Genomic DNA, 22,756 nt, shown 5'->3' with positions numbered 1-22,756 from the left:
CTATAAGGTGGATAGAAAGCAGGCTAGATCGTCGAGCTCAACGGTTAGTGATCAATGGCTCCATGTCTAGTTGGCAGCCGGTATCAAGCGGAGTGCCCCAAGGGTCGGTCCCGGGGCCGGTTTTATTCAATATCTTCATTAATGATCTGGAGGATGGCGTGGACTGCACTCTCAGCAAGTTTGCAGATGACACTAAACTGGGAGGAGTAGTAGATACGCTGGAGGGTAGGGATGGGATACAGAGGGACCTAGACAAATTAGAGGATTGCGCCAAAAGAAACCTGATGAGGTTCAACAAGGACAAGTGCAGAATCCCATGCACTGCTACAGACTAGGGACCGAATGGCTAGGCAGCAGTTCTGCAGAAAAGGACCTAGGGGTTACAGTGGACGAGAAGCTGGAGATGAATCGACAGTGTGCCCTTGTTGCCAAGAAGGCTAACGGCATACTGAGTTGCATTAGTAGGAGCATTGCCAGCAGATCGAGGGACGTGATCGTTCCCCTCTATTCGACATTGGTGAGGCCTCATCTGGAGTACTGTGTCCAGTTTTGGGCCCCACACTACAAGAAGGATGTGGAAAAATTGGAAAGAGTCCAGCGGAGGGCAACAAAAATGATTAGGGGGCTGGAGCACATGACTTACGAGGAGAGGCTGAGGGATCTGGGATTGTTTAGTCTCCAGAAGAGAAGAATGAGGGGGGATTTGATAGCTGCTTTCAACTACCTGAAAGGGGGTTCCAAAGAGGATGGATCTAGACTGTTCTCAGTGGTACGAGGTGACAGAACAAACAGTAATGGTCTCAAGTTGCAGTGGGGGAGGTCTAGGTTGGATATTAGGAAACACTATTTCACTAGGAGGATGGTGAAGCACTGGAATGGGTTACCTAGGGAGGTGGTGGAATCTCCATCTGTGACGCAGTAGGGAGCGGGGTGGATTGACCTGGGAATGTCGTTTAGTTTTGCTGGAACTGTCTGCATGGGGGATGGGAAAGCAGGGGATGACTTTAGGTGAGGGACGGTCCCTGAGCCTGTAACCTGAGCCAGGAAGGGGGGTGGGGGGAGTCGACACCTTTGCCCGGGAAACTGGACAAAGGGAAAGAGCCTGCTGGAGGGGTTTTTTTTTGGTTTCAGTTTTGGGCTGGCTGGGAAGAGGCAGGGAACCCAAGTCTGGGGTCTAAGATCCTTGCCCCCCCAGAGGGACCTGGCTGGGGGGTCCTGGTTGTACCTACAAGCCCTGCTTGGGACTGTGTTCCTGTCATCTAATAAACCTTCTGTTTTACTGGCTGGCTGAGAGTCACGGTGAATTGCAGGAAGTGGGGTGCAGGGCCCTGACTCCCCCACACTCCGTGACAACATCCTTAGAGGTTTTTAAGGTCAGGCTTGACAAAGCCCTGGCTGGGATGATTTAGTTGGGGGTTGGTCCTGCTTTGAGCAGGGGGTTGGACTAGATGACCTCCTGAGGTCCCTTCCAACCCCGATATTCTATGATTCTATGAAGTGTTATTTACTCCTCATAACACAAAAACTTGGGGTCACCCAATGACATTAACAGGCAGCAGGTTTAACACAAACAAAAGGAAGTATTTCTTCACACAACGCACAGTCAACCTGTGGAACTCTTTGCCAGAGGATGTTGTGAAGGCCAAGACCATAACAGGGTTCAAAAAATAACTAGATGAGTTCCTGGAGGATAGGTCCATCAATGGCTATTAGCCAAGATGGTCAGGGATGCAACCCCATGCTCTGGGTGTCCCTAAACCTCTGAATGCCAGAAGGTGGGACTGGATGACAGGATGGGTCATTCAAAATTACCCTGCTCTGTTCATTCCCTCTGAAGCACCTGGTTCCAGCTACTGTTGGATGACAAGTTACTGGGCTAGATGGACCCAACATGGCTGTTCCTATGTTCAATTGAGCTTTTTGAGTCTTTCAATATAAGGCATGTTTTCCAATCCTTTAATCATTCTTGTGGGTCTTCTCTGACGCCTCCCCCATTTATCAACATCCTTGAATTATGGATGCTAGAACTGTACCGTACGGTGTTCCAGCAGCAGTCACACCAGTGCCAAATACAAAGGTACAAGAACCTCTCTGCTCCTACTCGAGAGTCCCCTGTTTATGCCTCCAAGGATCCCATTAGCCCTTTGGCCACCACATCCCACTAGGGCTCATGTTCACCTGAGTATCCACCAGAGCCCTCAAATCTTTTCCAGAGTCCCTGCTTCCCAGGGTAGAGTTCCCCCTCCTGTGTTATGTACATTTACATTTAGCCCTATGGTTTGCTTGCACCCCATTTACCAAGCGATCCAGGTCACTCTGAATCAGAATTTCAATCTGAATTTACCACGCCCGCAATTCTTGTGTCATTTGCAGAGGTGATCCGGTTTCTGGTTTTCTGGTGATGATCACTTTGATGATTTTAGGTTTTCTTCTGGTCATTGATACAAATGTTAGAGCGTAGGGCCAAGCACCAGCCCCTGTGCGACCCCACTGGAAACACACCCGCTCAATGACAATACCCCGTTTACAGGGACATTTTGAGACCGAGCAGTTTGCCAGTTTTCAGTCTATGTAACGTGTGCCACCGTCATTTTATGTCATTCTCGTTTTGTAATCAGTGTCGTGCGGCACCAAGTCAGACACCTTACAGAAGTCTCAATCTCTCTGTCAGCACTATCGTCTTTATCAGCCAAGCTCGGAATCTCATCATTAGTTTGACAGGATCTAGTTTCCATAAAGCCATGTTGATTGGCATTAATTACATTACCCGCCTTTACATCAGTATTAATTGAGTCCCGTGTCAACCACTCTGTTATCTTGCCCGGGATCGAAGTCAGCCTGACAGGCCTGTAATTGCCCAGGTTGTCTCCCCATTGTGAACTCACCCAGGGCTGCAGGAAGGGAACTCCAGTGACATCTCAGCCCGCAGAGCCTGTGCACTGGGGCAGTGTGCGGAGCCTGCGGGCTTAGTCGTGGGGCAGGCAGAGTGGGCGGACCCTGGTCCCAGGGCATTGGCAGGGTGTAGGGGGGCCACGACCTGGGTTTTTTTGATGGGCAAGTTCAGGTGCCATCACGGCATCCTTTAAAAGGCTGGAGTTTGCGGGGAGAGGTTGGGCTGAGCCCTGTCTGGGACACGTGCCTGGGCTGGGGAGCGGCTCACATTGTTTAACAATATTGGGAGCGGGTGAAACCTAGCGGTGGAATCAGGCTGGCGTCTTTACCAGTGATCTGGAAGAACAGACAGACTCGCTGATGTAAGGAAAGCAAGAGTGTACGATTATCCCGGGAAATACCTCGTCCCGCTGGGATGAGCCGGAGGAACAGTAACACGACCTTTCTCCTGGGCTACCGGCACTGGCTTCACGCTGCGCGACCCGAGCCATTGAGTCTTTCTCAGCGACTTCCCTCACCTCAGATCGCGAGGTGCAGCCGCTGCCCTGCATCTTCGCCGCCGGTGTTAGCCACCACGTCCAGGGCTCACGCTGGCCTGTCCACCTCGCATAATGCCCAGGGCGATATTTCGGACAAGCCTTCCTCGCTGATGGCGTAGCAATCCCCTACTTCAGATGTTACACACACACACACACACTTATGATGAGGTACAGGTTGGACTCGGGGGAGTCGGCTAAGATTGGCCTCCATGTTTCGTGGTCAAAGACAAAGCTGCAAAATCCAGGACCAGGTCCACCTACGATTCCAATCTCTGAATAACGAACTGTCGAAGCAGTCTCCAACGTTTGCTATTTGGTTTCTATACTCACCAGTTCCTCCAGCTCTCACACGGAGGTTCTCCGTCGGATTGGCATCGCTGCGTCTGCCATGGGTCGTTTACAACAAATATGGAATCAGCCTCATCCCAGCACCACAACCAAGTTCAGGATCTATTTGAGTTGTATCCTCTCCGGACTGTTGTCCGGCTGCTGCGCTGCTCAGACTGGGCCAAGCTGGAGCTTTCCACACAACATGCCAGCGTCGTATATTGGGCACTAAGTGGGATGACTTCATCTGTAATGCAGACGTTTATGGTCGCTCTGGCCTACAGACTCCCGGGGCCATTGTCCGCAGAGTGTCTTACGCTTTTCGGACGTGTCGCGAGAATGCCACAAGACAGCCCAGCGAACGTCATTCTCCGGGTGGCTCGTAACATCCGGGATAAAATTCCACCACCTCAGGGCTGCAGGTGGTGCAGAGGCAGACCCCCTATTACATGGGTTCATCACGTCTGTTCCAATGTTGACTCTTGGGCCATCAAGCCCTTGTGACCGCGCAGGAACGGACTGAATGGTGAGTGATCGCTTCAGCCAACTGCTCGGCTAAGCGTTGAAGAAGACAAATAATGCCGGGAACTGGTCACAGGGTGAGCTGGATCGCCTGGGATGGCGGCTCATTTGAACAGGGTGCGTTTGGACACAGTGAAATGCAAGGTCAGACATCTAACAACAAAACTGTAGGTGGCACCGCATGGGGGTTGGATTCCAAGGCAGTGACCCTGCAAAGGACTGAGAGCTTGTGGCAGAGCTCCTGGTGCAGCCGTGGGGCCCAGCCGGGTGATAGGATCCCAGGCTGTGTGCGCAGGGGAATAGAGAGAGGGAGCAGGGAGGTGATTTGACCTGCATGCAGCACTGCCGAGCCCTTACTGGGATTCTGCGTCCTGTCCTGGGCTCCACATTGGAAACAGGAGGCTGTGACGCTGGAGAGCCACAGACAGAATTCCAGGGCTGCCAGCGAGAGCCTCAAAGCGCCCGCTCTGTTGAGTTTCGAGACCGGCAGAGAGGTGCCGTGCTCGCAGCCTGCAAGGACCGATGGGGAGAGTGCTGACAGCAGCTGGCCCGAGAAAGAGGCACCGGCTGGAAGCTGAAGCTGGACCAATTCAGCCTGGCAATAAGGGACAGGATTTTAACAGAGGGGTGGGTAGCCATGGAACAATTTGCCAAGGGTCGGGGTGGGCTCTCCCGCGCTGGAGTCCAGCCTGGCTGGAACATGCTTTAGCCAAGCACACGCCGCGGGGCTCAGCACAGGGGTCGCTGGGCTGCGCTACATAGGAGCTCAGGCGAGATACTCTAACGGGCTCCCTTGCCTGGATCTATGAATTGTGCCGCCCTCGGAGCCCGGGGGAGGAAACAATCAGACCTGTGGGGGGGCTGCAGGTGCCCTTCGCCGTCGTCGCCCCGTGATGTCGCCCTGACACAGGGTACATGGGGAGGAGTGTGCCAGCCACAGCCGCCCTGCCCCATATGGCTGATGGGTTGAATCGGGGCTCTGGGGTCATGCCCCGCCTGGCAGGCAGGCTGGAGCTGTTCCTGCCCCTTCACCCTGGCGTCTGCGAGGGCCACACCAGGGCTGGGCAGCTCGCAGACCGGTGCAGGGCCCAGGGCTCACAGCAGGTGGGGAAGATGATGGAGGGAGGAAGGGCAGACGCTGGCGGGGAGAGGGGGTCTCTCCAGGCTGTAGCCAGCTCATGGAGTCCCAGTCTCTGGAGGCCGCGGTGGGCGGTCACAGACCTCACGCTGCCCCGGCCCTTGTGCTGTGTTCCAGGTAAACCGGCAGGTGGCCCAGTGCAGCTGCGCCAAGCGCTTCCAGGTGGAGCAGATCAGTGCCAATCGGTATCGGGTAAGTGCCACCCCCGGGCTTGTGCTGCCTCCCGCCTGCCCTTGGAGAGCTGGGACTGCCAGAGCCTGGCATGTCCCTGCCCACTCGGACACCTGGGTCCACGAGCGCGGACACCGCACTTATCCTGAGTCTCCCTCAGCCCTGACCTCTCTCTGCCGGGGAGCTGGGAGAGGTTCAGCCCACTGGGCCAGAGCTGAGACTTGGGGCTGAGTCCTCCCTGCCCCTTGGGCCCCACACAGCAGCCCGGTGAGGTGCCCGGTCAGTACAGAGGGGCCGCAGCTCCCCCGGTCAGTACGGAGATGCTGCGGCTCCTCCCCCTCCCCCCCGCGTCAGTACAGAGGGGCCACGGCTCCCCCATCCTGGTCAGTACGGAGAGGCTGTTCCCTCCTTCCCCCCATCAGTACAGCAAGGCTGTGGCTCCCTACCTTCCCCCCCCCCCCCCCGGTCAGTACGGAGAGGCCGTGTCCCACCCACCCAGTCAGGCTCCCCATCATCGGGGGAACCAGCTCCTGCTGTGACTGGCTGGAGAAGGCGTTTGGCCAGGCCCAGGCCCGGCTCTCTCAGGCACTGGGCTGGAGAGAGCCGGGAAGGGGCAGCGTTCGCAGATGGGGCCATGCGATGTAATTCAGTGGAGCTGCGAGGAGACGCCGGTGCTCCAGGGGGGCCCCACTGAGCCGGAGAACGGGGTCGACAATGCAAAGCCCTGTCCATTGCAGAGACGTTTTCCCTGACCTCCTCTCCCAGTCTGGGCCCTGCGCTCGCTGCACCCGCTCCGGAGAGGGGCCTGGGCAGCCCAGGGCAGCCCCCACTCGGTGCACAGCTTGGTGGGGCTGGGGGATGTCCTAGAGCCGCTCTGTACATGGGTGAGACCCTGCACCCGGGGCTGGGCACCGTGGCTCAGAAAGGGCCTGACAGGACCCGAGCAGGGTTGGAGGCGGGTGACGGGATGATTGGGGGCTAGTGAGACCCGTGGCTAGGAGGCCAGGAGCCTGGGGCTGGGGGTTGGAGGCGGGTGACGGGACGATTGGGGGCTAGCGAGACCCGTGGCTAGGAGGCCGGGAGCCTGGGGCTGGGGGTTGGAGGCGGGCGACGGGACGATTGGGGGCTAGCGAGACCCGTGGCTAGGAGGCCGGGAGCCTGGGGCTGGGGGTTGGAGGCGGGCGACGGGACGATTGGGGGCTAGCAAGACCCGTGGCTAGGAGGCCGGGGGGCTGGGGCTGGGGGTTGGAGGCGGGTGACGGGACGATTGGGGGCTAGTGAGACCCGTGGCTAGGAGGCCGGGAGCCTGGGGCTGGGGGTTGGAGAGGGACCATGATAATTTGGCTCCTCCCAGGCGTCCCAACCCGTGTAGGTGCTGGCTCACCCTAGCCGTGCCCAGCACAGCCCCTGCAGACACCTGCCCCGTCAGCGGCCCCACGCCATGGCTGGCTGGCTGCCGCTGGAGCACAAGGGGCTGTTGTTCCTACTACTAGGGTGACCAGGGACAGTCCCAATATTGGGGGCTTTGTCTCGTATCGGTGCCTATTACCCCACCCCCGACCTGGCTTGTCCCCCTGCTGTCTGGTCACCCTAGTGCGCCCCTCAGGCCGGGCCTGGCTGCAGAGCCCCGGTGCCTCACGCTGCCCCCGCGCTTTGCCTGCAGTTCGGAGAGTCGCAGCAGCTGCGCATGGTGCGGATTCTGCGCAGCACCTTGATGGTGCGAGTGGGGGGAGGCTGGATCGCGCTCGACGAGTTCCTGGTGAAGAACGACCCCTGCAGAGGTAGGCGGAGCGGCGGGGCCTGGGCTCCCTGCAGCACATGGGGCAGAACCAGAGATCTTGGGGGGCCGCCCCCGGCCGCAGGGGGACCTGGGGCTTCACCCTGTGCCTGGGGGTGAGGTCGCCGGCCGGCTGGCGGCCTGGAAACGGCTCAGGCTGTCCCCTCCCCAGGGGCCTGGTTTTCCTGTGGGTCTAGGGCCGAGTCAGGGAGCAGGGGGGCTGCTCAGCTCCCCGGCGGCTCCTCGCTGGAGTCCTGCAGCCTGTGCCTGCATTTCCACTCCAGTCAGGGCCTGTCCCCAGGGCTCGGTACATGATGGGGGACCCCTGCCATGGGCCCCCCTGCATCCCACTCACAGCAGTGCCTGGCTCGCTCAGCTGTCATTGCCGCCCAGGGCCCCTCGCCAGCCCCCCGGCTCCCTTACGCAGGCCCTAGACGCTTGAGTCCCCGGCCCCACTGCTAACCCACAGGTCCCCCTGCCCAGTAGTGAGAGGAGGGGACCCAGGCTAGAGGGGCAGGGCCCTCCCGCCTGCCCTGTGCCCTCTGGGGAGCCCTGGCCCAGCCCGGCCCGGCCCGGCCCAGCCAATGCTGCCCTTGGGTGCCCCAGGCTGTGGCTGGGCCGGAGCCCCCAGGGAGCAGCGGGGGGGGGGGGACTGACTGAGACTAGCAGGGTTTCACCCCCTACCCTGTTGGGCTCCTGGGTGGGGGCTTCACTGACTGGCTGAGCAGGGCAGGGGGTAGCGGGGCCCGAGCTGCCCCCAGAATGGCCGGAGCGGGGTAGCATGGAGCTAGGGCGAGTGGGGGGCTCGGTGTCTGTGCTCTGCCTGTGCGAGCCAGCAGGGGGTGCCCCAGCCCGAGGGATGGGGATGGCTGCGGCCCTGGAAGTCGTGTCCCAAAGCTGGGAGCGTCCGGGTGCCGGCCGGGCAGACAGATATTCCCTTCCACCGGCCCCGAGCCACAGGCTGCCGCAGCAGCAAAAAACACGCCGGGCTTGGTGCAAGCTCGTTTTGTGCTCAGAGCCCTCAGAACAAGAGCCGACTGTCAAACCCAGGAGTCCTAGCCCCCAGCTGTAATCCCCACACCTCCCAGAGCCGGGGAGAGAACCCAGGAGTCCTAGCCCCCAGCTGCAACCCCCACACCTCCCAGAGCTGGGGAGAGAACCCAGGAGTCCTGGCCCCCAGCTGTAACCCCCACACCTCCCAGAGCCGGGGAGAGAACCCAGGAGTCCTAGCCCCCAGCTGTAATCCCCACACCTCCCAGAGCCGGGGAGAGAACCCAGGAGTCCTGGCCCCCAGCTGTAATCCCCACACCTCCCAGAGCCGGGGAGAGAACCCAGGAGTCCTAGCCCCCAGCTGTAATCCCCACACCTCCCAGAGCCGGGGAGAGAACCCAGGAGTCCTAGCCCCCAGCTGTAATCCCCACACCTCCCAGAGCCGGGGAGAGAACCCAGGAGTCCTAGCCCCCAGCTGTAATCCCCACACCTCCCAGAGCCGGGGAGAGAACCCAGGAGTCCTAGCCCCCAGCTGTAATCCCCACACCTCCCAGAGCCGGGGAGAGAACCCAGGAGTCCTAGCCCCCAGCTGTAATCCCCACACCTCCCAGAGCCGGGGAGAGAACCCAGGAGTCCTAGCCCCCAGCTGTAATCCCCACACCTCCCAGAGCCGGGGAGAGAACCCAGGAGTCCTAGCCCCCAGCTGCAACCCCCACACCTCCCAGAGCTGGGGAGAGAACCCAGGAGTCCTGGCCCCCAGCTGTAACCCCCACACCTCCCAGAGCCGGGGAGAGAACCCAGGAGTCCTAGCCCCCAGCTGTAATCCCCACACCTCCCAGAGCCGGGGAGAGAACCCAGGAGTCCTGGCCCCCAGCTGTAATCCCCACACCTCCCAGAGCCGGGGAGAGAACCCAGGAGTCCTAGCCCCCAGCTGTAATCCCCACACCTCCCAGAGCCGGGGAGAGAACCCAGGAGTCCTAGCCCCCAGCTGTAATCCCCACACCTCCCAGAGCCGGGGAGAGAACCCAGGAGTCCTAGCCCCCAGCTGTAATCCCCACACCTCCCAGAGCCGGGGAGAGAACCCAGGAGTCCTAGCCCCCAGCTGTAATCCCCACACCTCCCAGAGCCGGGGAGAGAACCCAGGAGTCCTAGCCCCCAGCTGTAATCCCCACACCTCCCAGAGCCGGGGAGAGAACCCAGGAGTCCTAGCCCCCAGCTGTAATCCCCACACCTCCCAGAGCCGGGGAGAGAACCCAGGAGTCCTAGCCCCCAGCTGTAATCCCCACACCTCCCAGAGCCGGGGAGAGAACCCAGGAGTCCTAGCCCCCAGCTGTAATCCCCACACCTCCCAGAGCCGGGGAGAGAACCCAGGAGTCCTAGCCCCCAGCTGTAATCCCCACACCTCCCAGAGCCGGGGAGAGAACCCAGGAGTCCTAGCCCCCAGCTGCAACCCCCACACCTCCCAGAGCCGGGGAGAGAACCCAGGAGTCCTAGCCCCCAGCTGCAACCCCCACACCTCCCAGAGCCGGGGAGAGAACCCAGGAGTCCTAGCCCCCAGCTGTAATCCCCACACCTCCCAGAGCCGGGGAGAGAACCCAGGAGTCCTAGCCCCCAGCTGTAATCCCCACACCTCCCAGAGCCCGGGAGAGAACCCAGGAGTCCTAGCCCCCAGCTGTAATCCCCACACCTCCCAGAGCCGGGGAGAGAACCCAGGAGTCCTAGCCCCCAGCTGCAACCCCCACACCTCCCAGAGCCGGGGAGAGAACCCAGGAGTCCTAGCCCCCCAGCTGTAATCCCCACACCTCCCAGAGCCGGGGAGAGAACCCAGGAGTCCTGGCCCCCAGCTGCAACCCCCACACCTCCCAGAGCCGGGGAGAGAACCCAGGAGTCCTAGCCCCCAGCTGCAACCCCCACACCTCCCAGAGCCGGGGAGAGAACCCAGGAGTCCTAGCCCCCAGCTGCAACCCCCACACCTCCCAGAGCCGGGGAGAGAACCCAGGAGTCCTAGCCCCCAGCTGTAATCCCCACACCTCCCAGAGCCGGGGAGAGAACCCAGGAGTCCTGGCCCCCAGCTGTAATCCCCACACCTCCCAGAGCCGGGGAGAGAACCCAGGAGTCCTAGCCCCCAGCTGTAATCCCCACACCTCCCAGAGCCCGGGAGAGAACCCAGGAGTCCTAGCCCCCAGCTGTAATCCCCACACCTCCCAGAGCCGGGGAGAGAACCCAGGAGTCCTAGCCCCCAGCTGCAACCCCCACACCTCCCAGAGCCGGGGAGAGAACCCAGGAGTCCTAGCCCCCAGCTGTAATCCCCACACCTCCCAGAGCCGGGGAGAGAACCCAGGAGTCCTGGCCCCCAGCTGCAACCCCCACACCTCCCAGAGCCGGGGAGAGAACCCAGGAGTCCTAGCCCCCAGCTGCAACCCCCACACCTCCCAGAGCCGGGGAGAGAACCCAGGAGTCCTAGCCCCCAGCTGCAACCCCCACACCTCCCAGAGCCGGGGAGAGAACCCAGGAGTCCTAGCCCCCAGCTGTAATCCCCACACCTCCCAGAGCCGGGGAGAGAACCCAGGAGTCCTAGCCCCCAGCTGTAACCCCCACACCTCCCAGAGCCAGGGAGAGAACCCAGGAGTCCTAGCCCCCAGCTGTAATCCCCACACCTCCCAGAGCCGGGGAGAGAACCCAGGAGTCCTAGCCCCCAGCTGTAATCCCCACACCTCCCAGAGCCGGGGAGAGAACCCAGGAGTCCTAGCCCCCAGCTGCAACCCCCACACCTCCCAGAGCTGGGGAGAGAACCCAGGAGTCCTAGCCCCCAGCTGTAATCCCCACACCTCCCAGAGCCGGGGAGAGAACCCAGGAGTCCTAGCCCCCAGCTGCAACCCCCACACCTCCCAGAGCCGGGGAGAGAACCCAGGAGTCCTAGCCCCCAGCTGCAACCCCCACACCTCCCAGAGCCGGGGAGAGAACCCAGGAGTCCTAGCCCCCAGCTGTAATCCCCACACCTCCCAGAGCCGGGGAGAGAACCCAGGAGTCCTAGCCCCCAGCTGTAACCCCCACACCTCCCAGAGCCGGGGAGAGAACCCAGGAGTCCTAGCCCCCAGCTGTAATCCCCACACCTCCCAGAGCCGGGGAGAGAACCCAGGAGTCCTAGCCCCCAGCTGTAATCCCCACACCTCCCAGAGCCGGGGAGAGAACCCAGGAGTCCTAGCCCCCAGCTGCAACCCCCACACCTCCCAGAGCTGGGGAGAGAACCCAGGAGTCCTAGCCCCCAGCTGTAATCCCCACACCTCCCAGAGCCGGGGAGAGAACCCAGGAGTCCTAGCCCCCAGCTGCAACCCCCACACCTCCCAGAGCTGGGGAGAGAACCCAGGAGTCCTAGCCCCCAGCTGTAATCCCCACACCTCCCAGAGCCGGGGAGAGAACCCAGGAGTCCTAGCCCCCAGCTGCAACCCCCACACCTCCCAGAGCTGGGGAGAGAACCCAGGAGTCCTAGCCCCCAGCTGTAATCCCCACACCTCCCAGAGCCGGGGAGAGAACCCAGGAGTCCTAGCCCCCAGCTGCAACCCCCACACCTCCCAGAGCCGGGGAGAGAACCCAGGAGTCCTAGCCCCCAGCTGCAACCCCCACACCTCCCAGAGCCGGGGAGAGAACCCAGGAGTCCTAGCCCCCAGCTGTAATCCCCACACCTCCCAGAGCCGGGGAGAGAACCCAGGAGTCCTGGCTCCCAGCTGCAACCCCCACACCTCCCAGAGCCGGGGAGAGAACCCAGGAGTCCTAGCCCCCAGCTGCAACCCCCACACCTCCCAGAGCCGGGGAGAGAACCCAGGAGTCCTAGCCCCCAGCTGCAACCCCCACACCTCCCAGAGCCGGGGAGAGAACCCAGGAGTCCTAGCCCCCAGCTGCAACCCCCACACCTCCCAGAGCCGGGGAGAGAACCCAGGAGTCCTAGCCCCCAGCTGCAACCCCCACACCTCCCAGAGCCGGGGAGAGAACCCAGGAGTCCTAGCCCCCAGCTGTAATCCCCACACCTCCCAGAGCCGGGGAGAGAACCCAGGAGTCCTAGCCCCCAGCTGCAACCCCCACACCTCCCAGAGCTGGGGAGAGAACCCAGGAGTCCTAGCCCCCAGCTGTAATCCCCACACCTCCCAGAGCCGGGGAGAGAACCCAGGAGTCCTAGCCCCCAGCTGCAACCCCCACACCTCCCAGAGCCGGGGAGAGAACCCAGGAGTCCTAGCCCCCAGCTGCAACCCCCACACCTCCCAGAGCCGGGGAGAGAACCCAGGAGTCCTAGCCCCCAGCTGTAATCCCCACACCTCCCAGAGCCGGGGAGAGAACCCAGGAGTCCTAGCCCCCAGCTGTAATCCCCACACCTCCCAGAGCCGGGGAGAGAACCCAGGAGTCCTAGCCCCCAGCTGCAACCCCCACACCTCCCAGAGCCGGGGAGAGAACCCAGGAGTCCTAGCCCCCAGCTGTAATCCCCACACCTCCCAGAGCCGGGGAGAGAACCCAGGAGTCCTAGCCCCCAGCTGCAACCCCCACACCTCCCAGAGCCGGGGAGAGAACCCAGGAGTCCTAGCCCCCAGCTGCAACCCCCACACCTCCCAGAGCCGGGGAGAGAACCCAGGAGTCCTAGCCCCCAGCTGCAACCCCCACACCTCCCAGAGCCGGGGAGAGAACCCAGGAGTCCTAGCCCCCAGCTGCAACCCCCACACCTCCCAGAGCCGGGGAGAGAACCCAGGAGTCCTAGCCCCCAGCTGCAACCCCCACACCTCCCAGAGCCGGGGAGAGAACCCAGGAGTCCTAGCCCCCAGCTGCAACCCCCACACCTCCCAGAGCCGGGGAGAGAACCCAGGAGTCCTAGCCCCCAGCTGTAATCCCCACACCTCCCAGAGCCGGGGAGAGAACCCAGGAGTCCTAGCCCCCAGCTGCAACCCCCACACCTCCCAGAGCTGGGGAGAGAACCCAGGAGTCCTAGCCCCCAGCTGTAATCCCCACACCTCCCAGAGCCGGGGAGAGAACCCAGGAGTCCTAGCCCCCAGCTGCAACCCCCACACCTCCCAGAGCCGGGGAGAGAACCCAGGAGTCCTAGCCCCCAGCTGCAACCCCCACACCTCCCAGAGCCGGGGAGAGAACCCAGGAGTCCTAGCCCCCAGCTGTAATCCCCACACCTCCCAGAGCCGGGGAGAGAACCCAGGAGTCCTAGCCCCCAGCTGTAATCCCCACACCTCCCAGAGCCGGGGAGAGAACCCAGGAGTCCTAGCCCCCAGCTGCAACCCCCACACCTCCCAGAGCCGGGGAGAGAACCCAGGAGTCCTAGCCCCCAGCTGTAATCCCCACACCTCCCAGAGCCGGGGAGAGAACCCAGGAGTCCTAGCCCCCAGCTGCAACCCCCACACCTCCCAGAGCCGGGGAGAGAACCCAGGAGTCCTAGCCCCCAGCTGCAACCCCCACACCTCCCAGAGCCGGGGAGAGAACCCAGGAGTCCTAGCCCCCAGCTGCAACCCCCACACCTCCCAGAGCCGGGGAGAGAACCCAGGAGTCCTAGCCCCCAGCTGCAACCCCCACACCTCCCAGAGCCGGGGAGAGAACCCAGGAGTCCTAGCCCCCAGCTGTAATCCCCACACCTCCCAGAGCCGGGGAGAGAACCCAGGAGTCCTAGCCCCCAGCTGCAACCCCCACACCTCCCAGAGCCGGGGAGAGAACCCAGGAGTCCTAGCCCCCAGCTGCAACCCCCACACCTCCCAGAGCCGGGGAGAGAACCCAGGAGTCCTAGCCCCCAGCTGCAACCCCCACAGCTCCCAGAGCCCGGGAGAGAACCCAGGAGTCCTAGCCCCCAGCTGTAATCCCCACACCTCCCAGAGCCGGGGAGAGAACCCAGGAGTCCTAGCCCCCAGCTGCAACCCCCACACCTCCCAGAGCCGGGGAGAGAACCCAGGAGTCCTAGCCCCCAGCTGCAACCCCCACACCTCCCAGAGCCGGGGAGAGAACACAGGAGTCCTAGCCCCCAGCTGCAACCCCCACACCTCCCAGAGCCGGGGAGAGAACCCAGGAGTCCTGGCTCCCAGCCCCGCCTTGTTCTAACCCACCAGCCCCCACTCCCCTCCCAGAGCCGGGGAGAGAACCCAGGAATCCTGGCTCCCAGCCCCCCCTGCTCTAACCCACCAGCCCCCACTCCCCTCCCAGAGCTGGGGAGAGAACCCAGGAGTCCTAGCCCCCAGCTGTAATCCCCACACCTCCCAGAGCCGGGGAGAGAACCCAGGAGTCCTAGCCCCCAGCTGTAATCCCCACACCTCCCAGAGCCGGGGAGAGAACCCAGGAGTCCTAGCCCCCAGCTGCAACCCCCACACCTCCCAGAGCCGGGGAGAGAACCCAGGAGTCCTAGCCCCCAGCTGCAACCCCCACACCTCCCAGAGCCGGGGAGAGAACCCAGGAGTCCTAGCCCCCAGCTGTAATCCCCACACCTCCCAGAGCCGGGGAGAGAACCCAGGAGTCCTAGCCCCCAGCTGCAACCCCCACACCTCCCAGAGCCGGGGAGAGAACCCAGGAGTCCTAGCCCCCAGCTGCAACCCCCACACCTCCCAGAGCCGGGGAGAGAACCCAGGAGTCCTAGCCCCCAGCTGTAATCCCCACACCTCCCAGAGCCGGGGAGAGAACCCAGGAGTCCTAGCCCCCAGCTGCAACCCCCACACTTCCCAGAGCCGGGGAGAGAACCCAGGAGTCCTAGCCCCCAGCTGCAACCCCCACAGCTCCCAGAGCCCGGGAGAGAACCCAGGAGTCCTAGCCCCCAGCTGTAATCCCCACACCTCCCAGAGCCGGGGAGAGAACCCAGGAGTCCTAGCCCCCAGCTGCAACCCCCACACCTCCCAGAGCCGGGGAGAGAACCCAGGAGTCCTAGCCCCCAGCTGCAACCCCCACACCTCCCAGAGCCGGGGAGAGAACACAGGAGTCCTAGCCCCCAGCTGCAACCCCCACACCTCCCAGAGCCGGGGAGAGAACCCAGGAGTCCTGGCTCCCAGCCCCGCCTTGTTCTAACCCACCAGCCCCCACTCCCCTCCCAGAGCCGGGGAGAGAACCCAGGAATCCTGGCTCCCAGCCCCCCCTGCTCTAACCCACCAGCCCCCACTCCCCTCCCAGAGCTGGGGAGAGAACCCAGGAGTCCTGGCTCCTAGCCCCCCCTTGTTCTACCCATTTGACCCCACTCACTTCCCAGAGGCAGGGAGAGAACCCAGGAGTCCTGGCTCCCAGCCCTCTCCCCTCCCCCACCCCACTCTACCCACTCGACCGTGCTAAAAGTCATGTCTCATAGAATCTGCAGCCCAAACCTACCCCAGCTGGTCCCCTGGGAATAATCCTTGGCAGCACCTGTTCATCCCAGCTGTGGCTGCCCCACTGGCAGACCCAGCCAGGGCCCAGGGCCAGCCCTGGTGACTCCCTCCCAGGAGCCCCTGGCACGCCACAGTTAGGCCATGCCCCCCGCAGCCTAGGCCTGTGCTCAGCATGGCCCTGCCAGCGGGCAGCCGCTGCCTGTGCCCGCAGCCTCTCGCTCACAGGCTCCGTCTCCCCTGAGCAGTGAAGGGACGGACCAACCTGAAGATCAATGAGAAATACCTGTCTCCAGACGCCTTAGGGGCCGCGACCGCCGGTGCCGGCAGCCAGTCAGCGCCCCCCTCCAAAGTGCTGTCCCCCAGCCGCTCCAACTCCAGCCTCAGCCTGTACAGCAGCGCCTCAGCCCCCAGCAGCCCCCTGGCCAGGAAGGTAAGAACCGCCGGCCTGGGGAGCCCAGGGAGCGACGGGAGGGGGACCCATGGCAGTGTGTGCCCCCTGCAAGGAGGGCAGGGCCCCACAGGGGCCCTGGAGCCCGGGATCACACACGGGCTGGATTCCCCAACCCAGGCTCTGCCTGGCCACAGCCCTGCAGCGAGCTCCTCCCCCAGCCCTGTCCTCGAGTAACCGCCTCTCCTCTGCCCCCAGGCTGTCCTGCGCCGGACGCGCTCCGGAGACCGGTGCCCCCGTTCCCGCAGCTCCCTCCTGGCTGACGGGGCTGAGCTGAGCTTCTCCGCCCCCCAGGCCAGCACAGAGGCTGCGCCCCCAGGTGAGAGCCCACGAGCAGACTCCAGCAGCTGGGAAGGGGTAGCGGGAGGCCTCCCACCCCCTGGCCCTTGGGCCTGCCCCTGCTGCTCTTGGACCAGGCCCTCTCTCTGCTTTGCTTCCAGAGCCCCCCGAAGGCCTCCCCATCTGAGAGCGCAGCCCGAGAGCACCCGTCGGAGCGGCCCCCCGGCCCCAGGGACGGGCAGGCGCCCTCCCCGGCCCAGCCCGAGCCCCACTCAGGATTTTCTGCCCTTCCCGATGGCTGCGCCAGCAGAGACACTTCCACGCCGGGGATGTGGCTCCAAGGCTGGAGAGGGTGGAAGACCCCAGCCCCAACCCTTCAGCAGAGAGCTGTGTGTGTGTGTGTGTGTGTGTGTGTGTGTGTGTGTGTGTGTGTGTGTGTGAACCTAGGGGTGTGTGTGTGTGTGCCTCGGGGTGTGGGTGTGTGTACCTCGGGGTGTGTGTGTGTGCGCCTCGGGGTGTGGGTGTGTGTACCTCCGTGTGTACCTCGTGGGGTGTATGTGTACATGTGAGTGAACCTCGCAGGGTGTGTACCTGCACGTGTACCTCACGGGGTCTGTGTGTGTGTACCTCGGGGGGGGGGATACACCTCGGGGTGTGTGTCTGCCTGCGCATGTGTCACGGAGTCCCCGGGCGATGCTTTGGAACTGCTCCCCACAAAGCCAGTCAGGAGTTTGGGGAGCCTCCTCTCCCATGGAGCAGACTGTCTTCAGGGCAAGAAGCTCACACGGCTTCACCTCCTGGGTCTCTCCTGGGAGCATTCAGCATCCTCTGCCCCTCCGTGCGCTTCCCACAGCGAGTCCGCCCAGGCGGGGTCCTGGGGAAGCCAGAGGGTCCTGCACTCCCACATCGCAGTCAGACGTGACTCTCAGCCAGCCAGTAAAACAGAGGTTTATTAGGCCTGGTCTACACTAACCCCCCAATTCGAACTAAGGTACGCAACTTCAGCTACGTGAATAACGTAGCTGAAGTCGACGTACCTTAGTTCGAACTTACCGCTGTCCAGACGCGGCAGGCAGGCTCCCCCGTCGACTCCGCGTACTGCTCTCACCGAGCAGGATTACCGGAGTCGACGGCGAGCACTTCTGGGTTCGATTTATCGCATCCAGACAAGATGCGATAAATCGAACCCGGAAGTTCGATTGCCAGCCGCCGAACTACCGCGTAAGTGTAGCCAAGCCCTTAGATGACAGGAACACGGTCTAAAACAGAGCTTGTAGGTACAGAGAACAGGACCCCTCAGCTGGGTCCATTCTGGGGTCCCACGAGCCAGACATCCCCATCTGCCCTCCCTTCCAGTCCCCAGCCGGCTCCAACTCTCAAACCCCCTCCAGCCCCTCCTCCTCTATCCTTTGTCTCTTTCCTGGGCCAGGAGGTCACCTGACCTCTTTGTTCACCTTTAGCTATTCCCTTGCAGGGGGGAAGGGCCCCAGCCATTTGTTGCCAGGATACGGAATGTCGGTGATTTATGCACACTGGAGACTTAAGAAATACATAGGGGAAACTGAGGCACCCACACAGTATTCAGAGGAAACATTAAGAACAGTCCCACTTCGTCACAGCGTGTACCTTGGGGGGGGGGGTGTCTCACAGGCTGAGCATGTACCTGTCTGTGTAATTCATGGGGGAGGGGGTGTACCTCTGTGTGTACCTCAGGGGACGTGTACCTCACGGGGTGTGTGTGTTCTTGCGTCTGTACCTTGGGAAAGTGTGTGTGTGTGCGTGTGTGGACCTGCATGTGCAGGGCCGGCTCCAGGGTTTTGGCTGCCCCAAGTAGCCAAAAAAACCACAAAACCGCGATCGCGATCTGCGGCGGCAATTCGGCGGGAGGTCCTTCGCTCCGAGCGGGAGTGAGGGACCGTCCGCCGAATTGCTGCCGAATAGCTGGACGTGTCGCCCCTCTGCGGAGCGGCCGCCCCAAGCACCTTCTTGGCAAGCTGGTGCCTGGAGCCGGCCCTGTGCGTGTGGACCTCGCAGGCCGTGTGTGTGTACCTCATGGTGTGTATGTGTGTGTACCTGCATGTGCACCTCATGGGGTGTGTACACCTGCGTGTGTACCTGCGTGTGTACCTTGGTGTGTGGGTGTGTGTACCTCGGGGGGTGTACCTCAAAGTGTGCGCGTGTTTGTGTACCTCGGGGGGGGGAGGTGCACACACGCTCCGCTGAGGGCTCTGCCTGTCCCCGGCTCGCAGGGCAGGGAGCCAGAGGGACCCGTGGGCAGGGCTCTGCTGTGTCCATCTGTCGTGCCGCTGGGCCTGGCCCAGGACATATGCAAACACCCCATGAAACACACCAGACTGCGCCCCCTCCGGGCACTCGCTAACTCCCCCGGCGCAGGGGGCAGACGGCTCAGGGTGACGGCAGAGGCATCCCCAGCCCCCTACGCCTGGAGACAGACCCTGGCATCTCACCCGGCCCTGAAGACTCTGCCCTCAGCATCCCTGGGGCTGGAACAGCAGGTGCAAGGACCAGCCCCGTCACCATGAGCGTCGTCTGCTCCAGTGCTGCACTGTTAAACCTGGCACTGCAGTAGCTGGGAGCCCCCCAGCCAGTGCTCCTGCCCCCCCCCAGAGCCCCCTGCTGGGAGCCCCCCAGCCAGTGCTCCTGCCCCCCCCAGAGGCCCCTGCTGGGAGCCCCCCAGCCAGTGCTCCTGCCCCCCCCCCCCAAGTGCCCCCTGCTGGGAGGCTGGGCTCTGTGTTCCCACTGTCACTGACGCTGCTGCCTGACCCCCTCGCTGCCCCGTGTGGGGTAGCCAGTAACAGGTCCCAGAGCCCCTGCCCTGCAGCCTGCGCTCCAGTCAGATGCTAACCCTGAGCCCGCTGGCAGAGCCTGGAGTCCCAGCCCAGCTGCGGGGCCCATATCTGGTGCTAACTCCTCTCTGGCCCCCTTGGGTGTGAGCAGCAGCAGGGCCCCCCCCGCTGAGCTAGGGTGACCAGCCACCCTCCAATCCCCCTGCTGCACCCACAGCGGGTCCTGCCTGGAGCCCCTGACCCCGCCCCTGCCTGCAGCACTGACCCCTGGCAGCAGGGCCCCGTCCCCCCGCCACCGCCTGCAGCCTGTTCTCCGTCGCCCGCTGACCTGCCAGCACTAGCGCTGAAGGTAAACACGGCCGCAGCCAGGGACAATAAAGAGTAGATTTTTCTATCGGCCCCACGGCGCTGCCTGGCCCGTTTGTCTGTCCAGCTGCTCCCGCTCGCTCTCCGCCTGGGGCCCGCCGAGACGTGGAGCCAGGCCCTGCTGCAGAGGCCGGGTCATGCGCCCTTGGAACAGCCTCAAGGTTCAGGCCAGCTCTGCCCCGGGCCCTGGGGGGAAGCTGGGAGGGCAGAGGCTGCGCTTAGCTCCGGGCTCCAAGCACAACCCGAGCTCACAACGGGCCTGCACTTCGTGCTGTTCCCAAGCCAGGAGGGCACGACGGCGGGAGGAAGCCCTCGAGATGGCACCGCACTCCACGGAGCCCTGGGGCTCGGCCCAGAGATGGCAGCGCTGGGCCCGTGGCTTGGCGAGAGCTGCATGAGCAGCAGTGCCTGTGGCTGGCCAGCGCGCCATGCCCACACATGCTGCTGCCCCTCGGGGCTGGCACTGGGGCAGGCACTGCCAAGCCCCGGGCGGGTGGCTGGTGCAGGCGTGCTCGGCGGCTCTTATTCATCCTGTTGCCAAGGCAAACATCGCCGCGATTCCTGCGAAAGAGGCGTTGCTGCTTCTCAGCTCAGCCGGCACCTGCGCCTCGGGCTCTCGCACCAGAGCCGACAGCGCCCCGCCCAGAACAGGAACCTGAGCTCGGCGGCCACCGGCACGGCCTGGAACCCCGGCGTCCTGACCCCAGTGCCAGGCAGTGCAGCGGCCCTGCTGTGCCTCCCACCCGCATGGCAGCACAGAGCAGTGACAAGGGGCCAGGACTCGATGGGTCCTGTGGGCAGCCCAGCCCCGGAGGCAACGTGGCCTGCAGCCACGCCCACCCCGGCACCAAGGCTCCAAAGAGCCTTCAGGGGTCACCACAAGTTCTGCTCCCGGTGAAACCATGCAGCTGATTGAATTACCCAATTTGCATGTAGCCGCTAACTTCACCTGATGGGCAGCACGCCCTGCGCTCAGCTGCAGTGGGGCAGACGGGCCTGGGGGGTGCCAGGGGATGGGGCTTCTGGGGGCAGGGGGCTGCTAGGAGAGCAGGTTGATGCTGGGGCTTGTGTGGGTCTGGCGGAGCCAGGTGCAGCGGGGGGGGGGGGGGGCAGGCTCAGGCCCCTCGGTTGTGCTAGGCAGGTGTCAGTGACCAGGAAGTGGGACTGCAAGCCAATGGCGGCTGCCTTCCCGCAGCTCCGCTCGCTGGGGCCAGGGGTCCTGTGCAGCCCGGCTCTCAGGGCCAGGGCCCCAGCTTCCCCCTGGGCTCTGCACCTGCCTTCCCCCCGGGCTCAGGCAGGGATGGAGCCAGCCGCTGGGCCTGCCACTCATGCGGGTGCACGGCCATCCCTGCCGTCAGACTGACCGCGACTGCTGCAGCAGGGCCCCGAGAGACCCAGCCCCCCAGCCAGAGCCCAGCCCTCTAGACACAGCCCCATTGCCCCCCAGGCAGCGAGGGGTAGTGAGCAGGAGCCAGCCACACGGGCGGTGCCTGAGGAGTAACATCCCGCCCGTGCAAACGGTGCTTTGGGATCATCACCATCGTAGGCAGGTACTGACACGTTTCATTGCCCGGGGGACGCACCGGCCACACAGACCCCAGAACTCAGCCCATCTTGCCCCACTCCCCGCTGGGCAGTGACGAGCGAATCCAGCCCCCGCCCCGGGAACTGCCCAGACCCCTCAGGCAGGGGCCCGGGCGTGAGACAGGCAAACACTGCTACTGCACCCCCTCCCCCGCCCCAGTCACTATTCTGTGTCTCTGCCAGCCCCTGCCCTCTGTGCCTCTGCCAGCCCCTGCCCTCTGTGCGTCCTCCCTGTGCCAGCCCCTGCCCCCTTCCCTGTGCAGCCCCTGCCCTCTGTGCGTCCTCCCTGTGCCAGCCCCTGCCCCCTTCTGTGTGCCAGCCCCTGCCCTCTGTGAGTTCTCCCTGTGCCAGTGCCTACCCCTTTCTCTGTGCCAGCGCCCACCCCCTTTTTGTGCCAGCCCCTGCCCCTTCCCTGTGCCAGTGCCCGCCCCTTCTCATGCCAGCCCCCTCCCCCTTTTTGTGCCAGCCCCCGCCCCTGCCCCTTCCCTGTGCCAGTGCCCGCCCCTTCTCATGCCAGCCCCCTCCCCCTTCTCGTGCCAGCCCCCACCCCCTTCCCTGTGCCAGCAGCGATGCAGCCCCATGCTGGCCGGCCGTGCAATGCCCACAGAGACACTTCAGTGCTAAGGACGTTCCTCTCCTGGCTTCGCTGTGAGCCCTGCTAAGCCCCCGCTAACGAGAGGTGTTAACGTTTGTACAGCAGCTCAGTGCGTGGCAGGGCTGGGCAGGACAGGCCGCGGCAGCTCTGGAGGGCATTAGCCAGCGAGCGCACCCCGCCCTGCTGCTGGGAAGCCCAGGCCCAGCTCGCTACGCCCGGCAAACCCTGCAGTGCAGCTCCCTTGTGTCGTCTGCTGCCTGGGGCCTGGCACCGGCCCCTGCACAGGGTGGAGTGAGAGCGAGAACGTCAACAGCCGCTGACATGCTGCAGCCTGGCCGGCTTGGCTGGCTCCGGAGACGGCTCTGGCATTTACAGACCACGCCCGAGGGCGGCTGATGCAGCGGGGCTGGGGGGGGCAGTCACTGAGCTGGATCCGCACCCCAGGCTCCAGAGGCCGGTGAAAACCCCCCGGCCCAAGGAAGGTCCCTGCAGCATGGGGGCAGGCGGGCTCTGTCCCTACCCCACAGAGGGGCAGCCTCAGCCCCAGAGCAGGGCAGCAAGAGCCAGCCCGACGAGCACCTGAGAGCCACTTCCCCCCCAGCTCCCGCCGCCGCACAGCGCCCCGCCCCCCAGCTCCCGCCGCCGCACAGCGCCCCGCCTCCCCCAGCTCCCCCCGCCGCACAGCGCCCCGCCCCCCCAGCTCCCGCCGCCGCACAGCGCACCGCCTCCCCCAGCCACACAGCGCCCCGACCCCCCCCAGTAACCCCCGCCGCACAGCGCCCCACCCCCCCAGCTCCCGCCGCCGCACAGCGCCCCGACCCCCCCCAGCTCCCGCCGCCGCACAGCGCCCCGACCCCCAGCTCCTCCCGCCGCACAGCGCCCCGGCCCCCCCAGCTCCCGCCGCCGCACAGCGCACCGCCCCCCCCAGCTCCCGCCGCCGCACAGAGCCCCGACCCCCCAGCTCCCGCCGCCGCACAGCGCACTGCCTCCCCCAGCCGC

General features: G+C 63.9%; 1 protein-coding gene across 1 annotated transcript in view; it reads left to right on the top strand.

Moving 5' to 3' along the window:
- Positions 1-20,476, top strand: part of LOC135875122 (microtubule-actin cross-linking factor 1, isoforms 6/7-like) — a 78,558-nt gene extending 58,082 nt beyond the window's left edge. Inside the window, exons 26-31 of the mRNA XM_065400108.1 lie at positions 5,536-5,610; positions 7,253-7,370; positions 15,924-16,108; positions 16,325-16,445; positions 18,800-18,921; positions 19,646-20,476. Of these exons, the coding sequence (XP_065256180.1) occupies positions 5,536-5,610; positions 7,253-7,370; positions 15,924-16,108; positions 16,325-16,445; positions 18,800-18,921; positions 19,646-20,476 (1,452 nt within the window). The remainder of the gene's footprint in view (positions 1-5,535; positions 5,611-7,252; positions 7,371-15,923; positions 16,109-16,324; positions 16,446-18,799; positions 18,922-19,645) is intronic.
- The last annotated feature ends 2,280 nt before the right edge of the window (positions 20,477-22,756 follow it).

Source organism: Emys orbicularis, chromosome 2, assembly GCF_028017835.1.
Source record: "Emys orbicularis isolate rEmyOrb1 chromosome 2, rEmyOrb1.hap1, whole genome shotgun sequence".
Classification (NCBI taxonomy): Eukaryota; Metazoa; Chordata; order Testudines; family Emydidae; genus Emys; species Emys orbicularis.
Note: the sequence above shows the minus strand (reverse complement) of the source record. Positions and strands in the feature narration are given on the sequence as shown.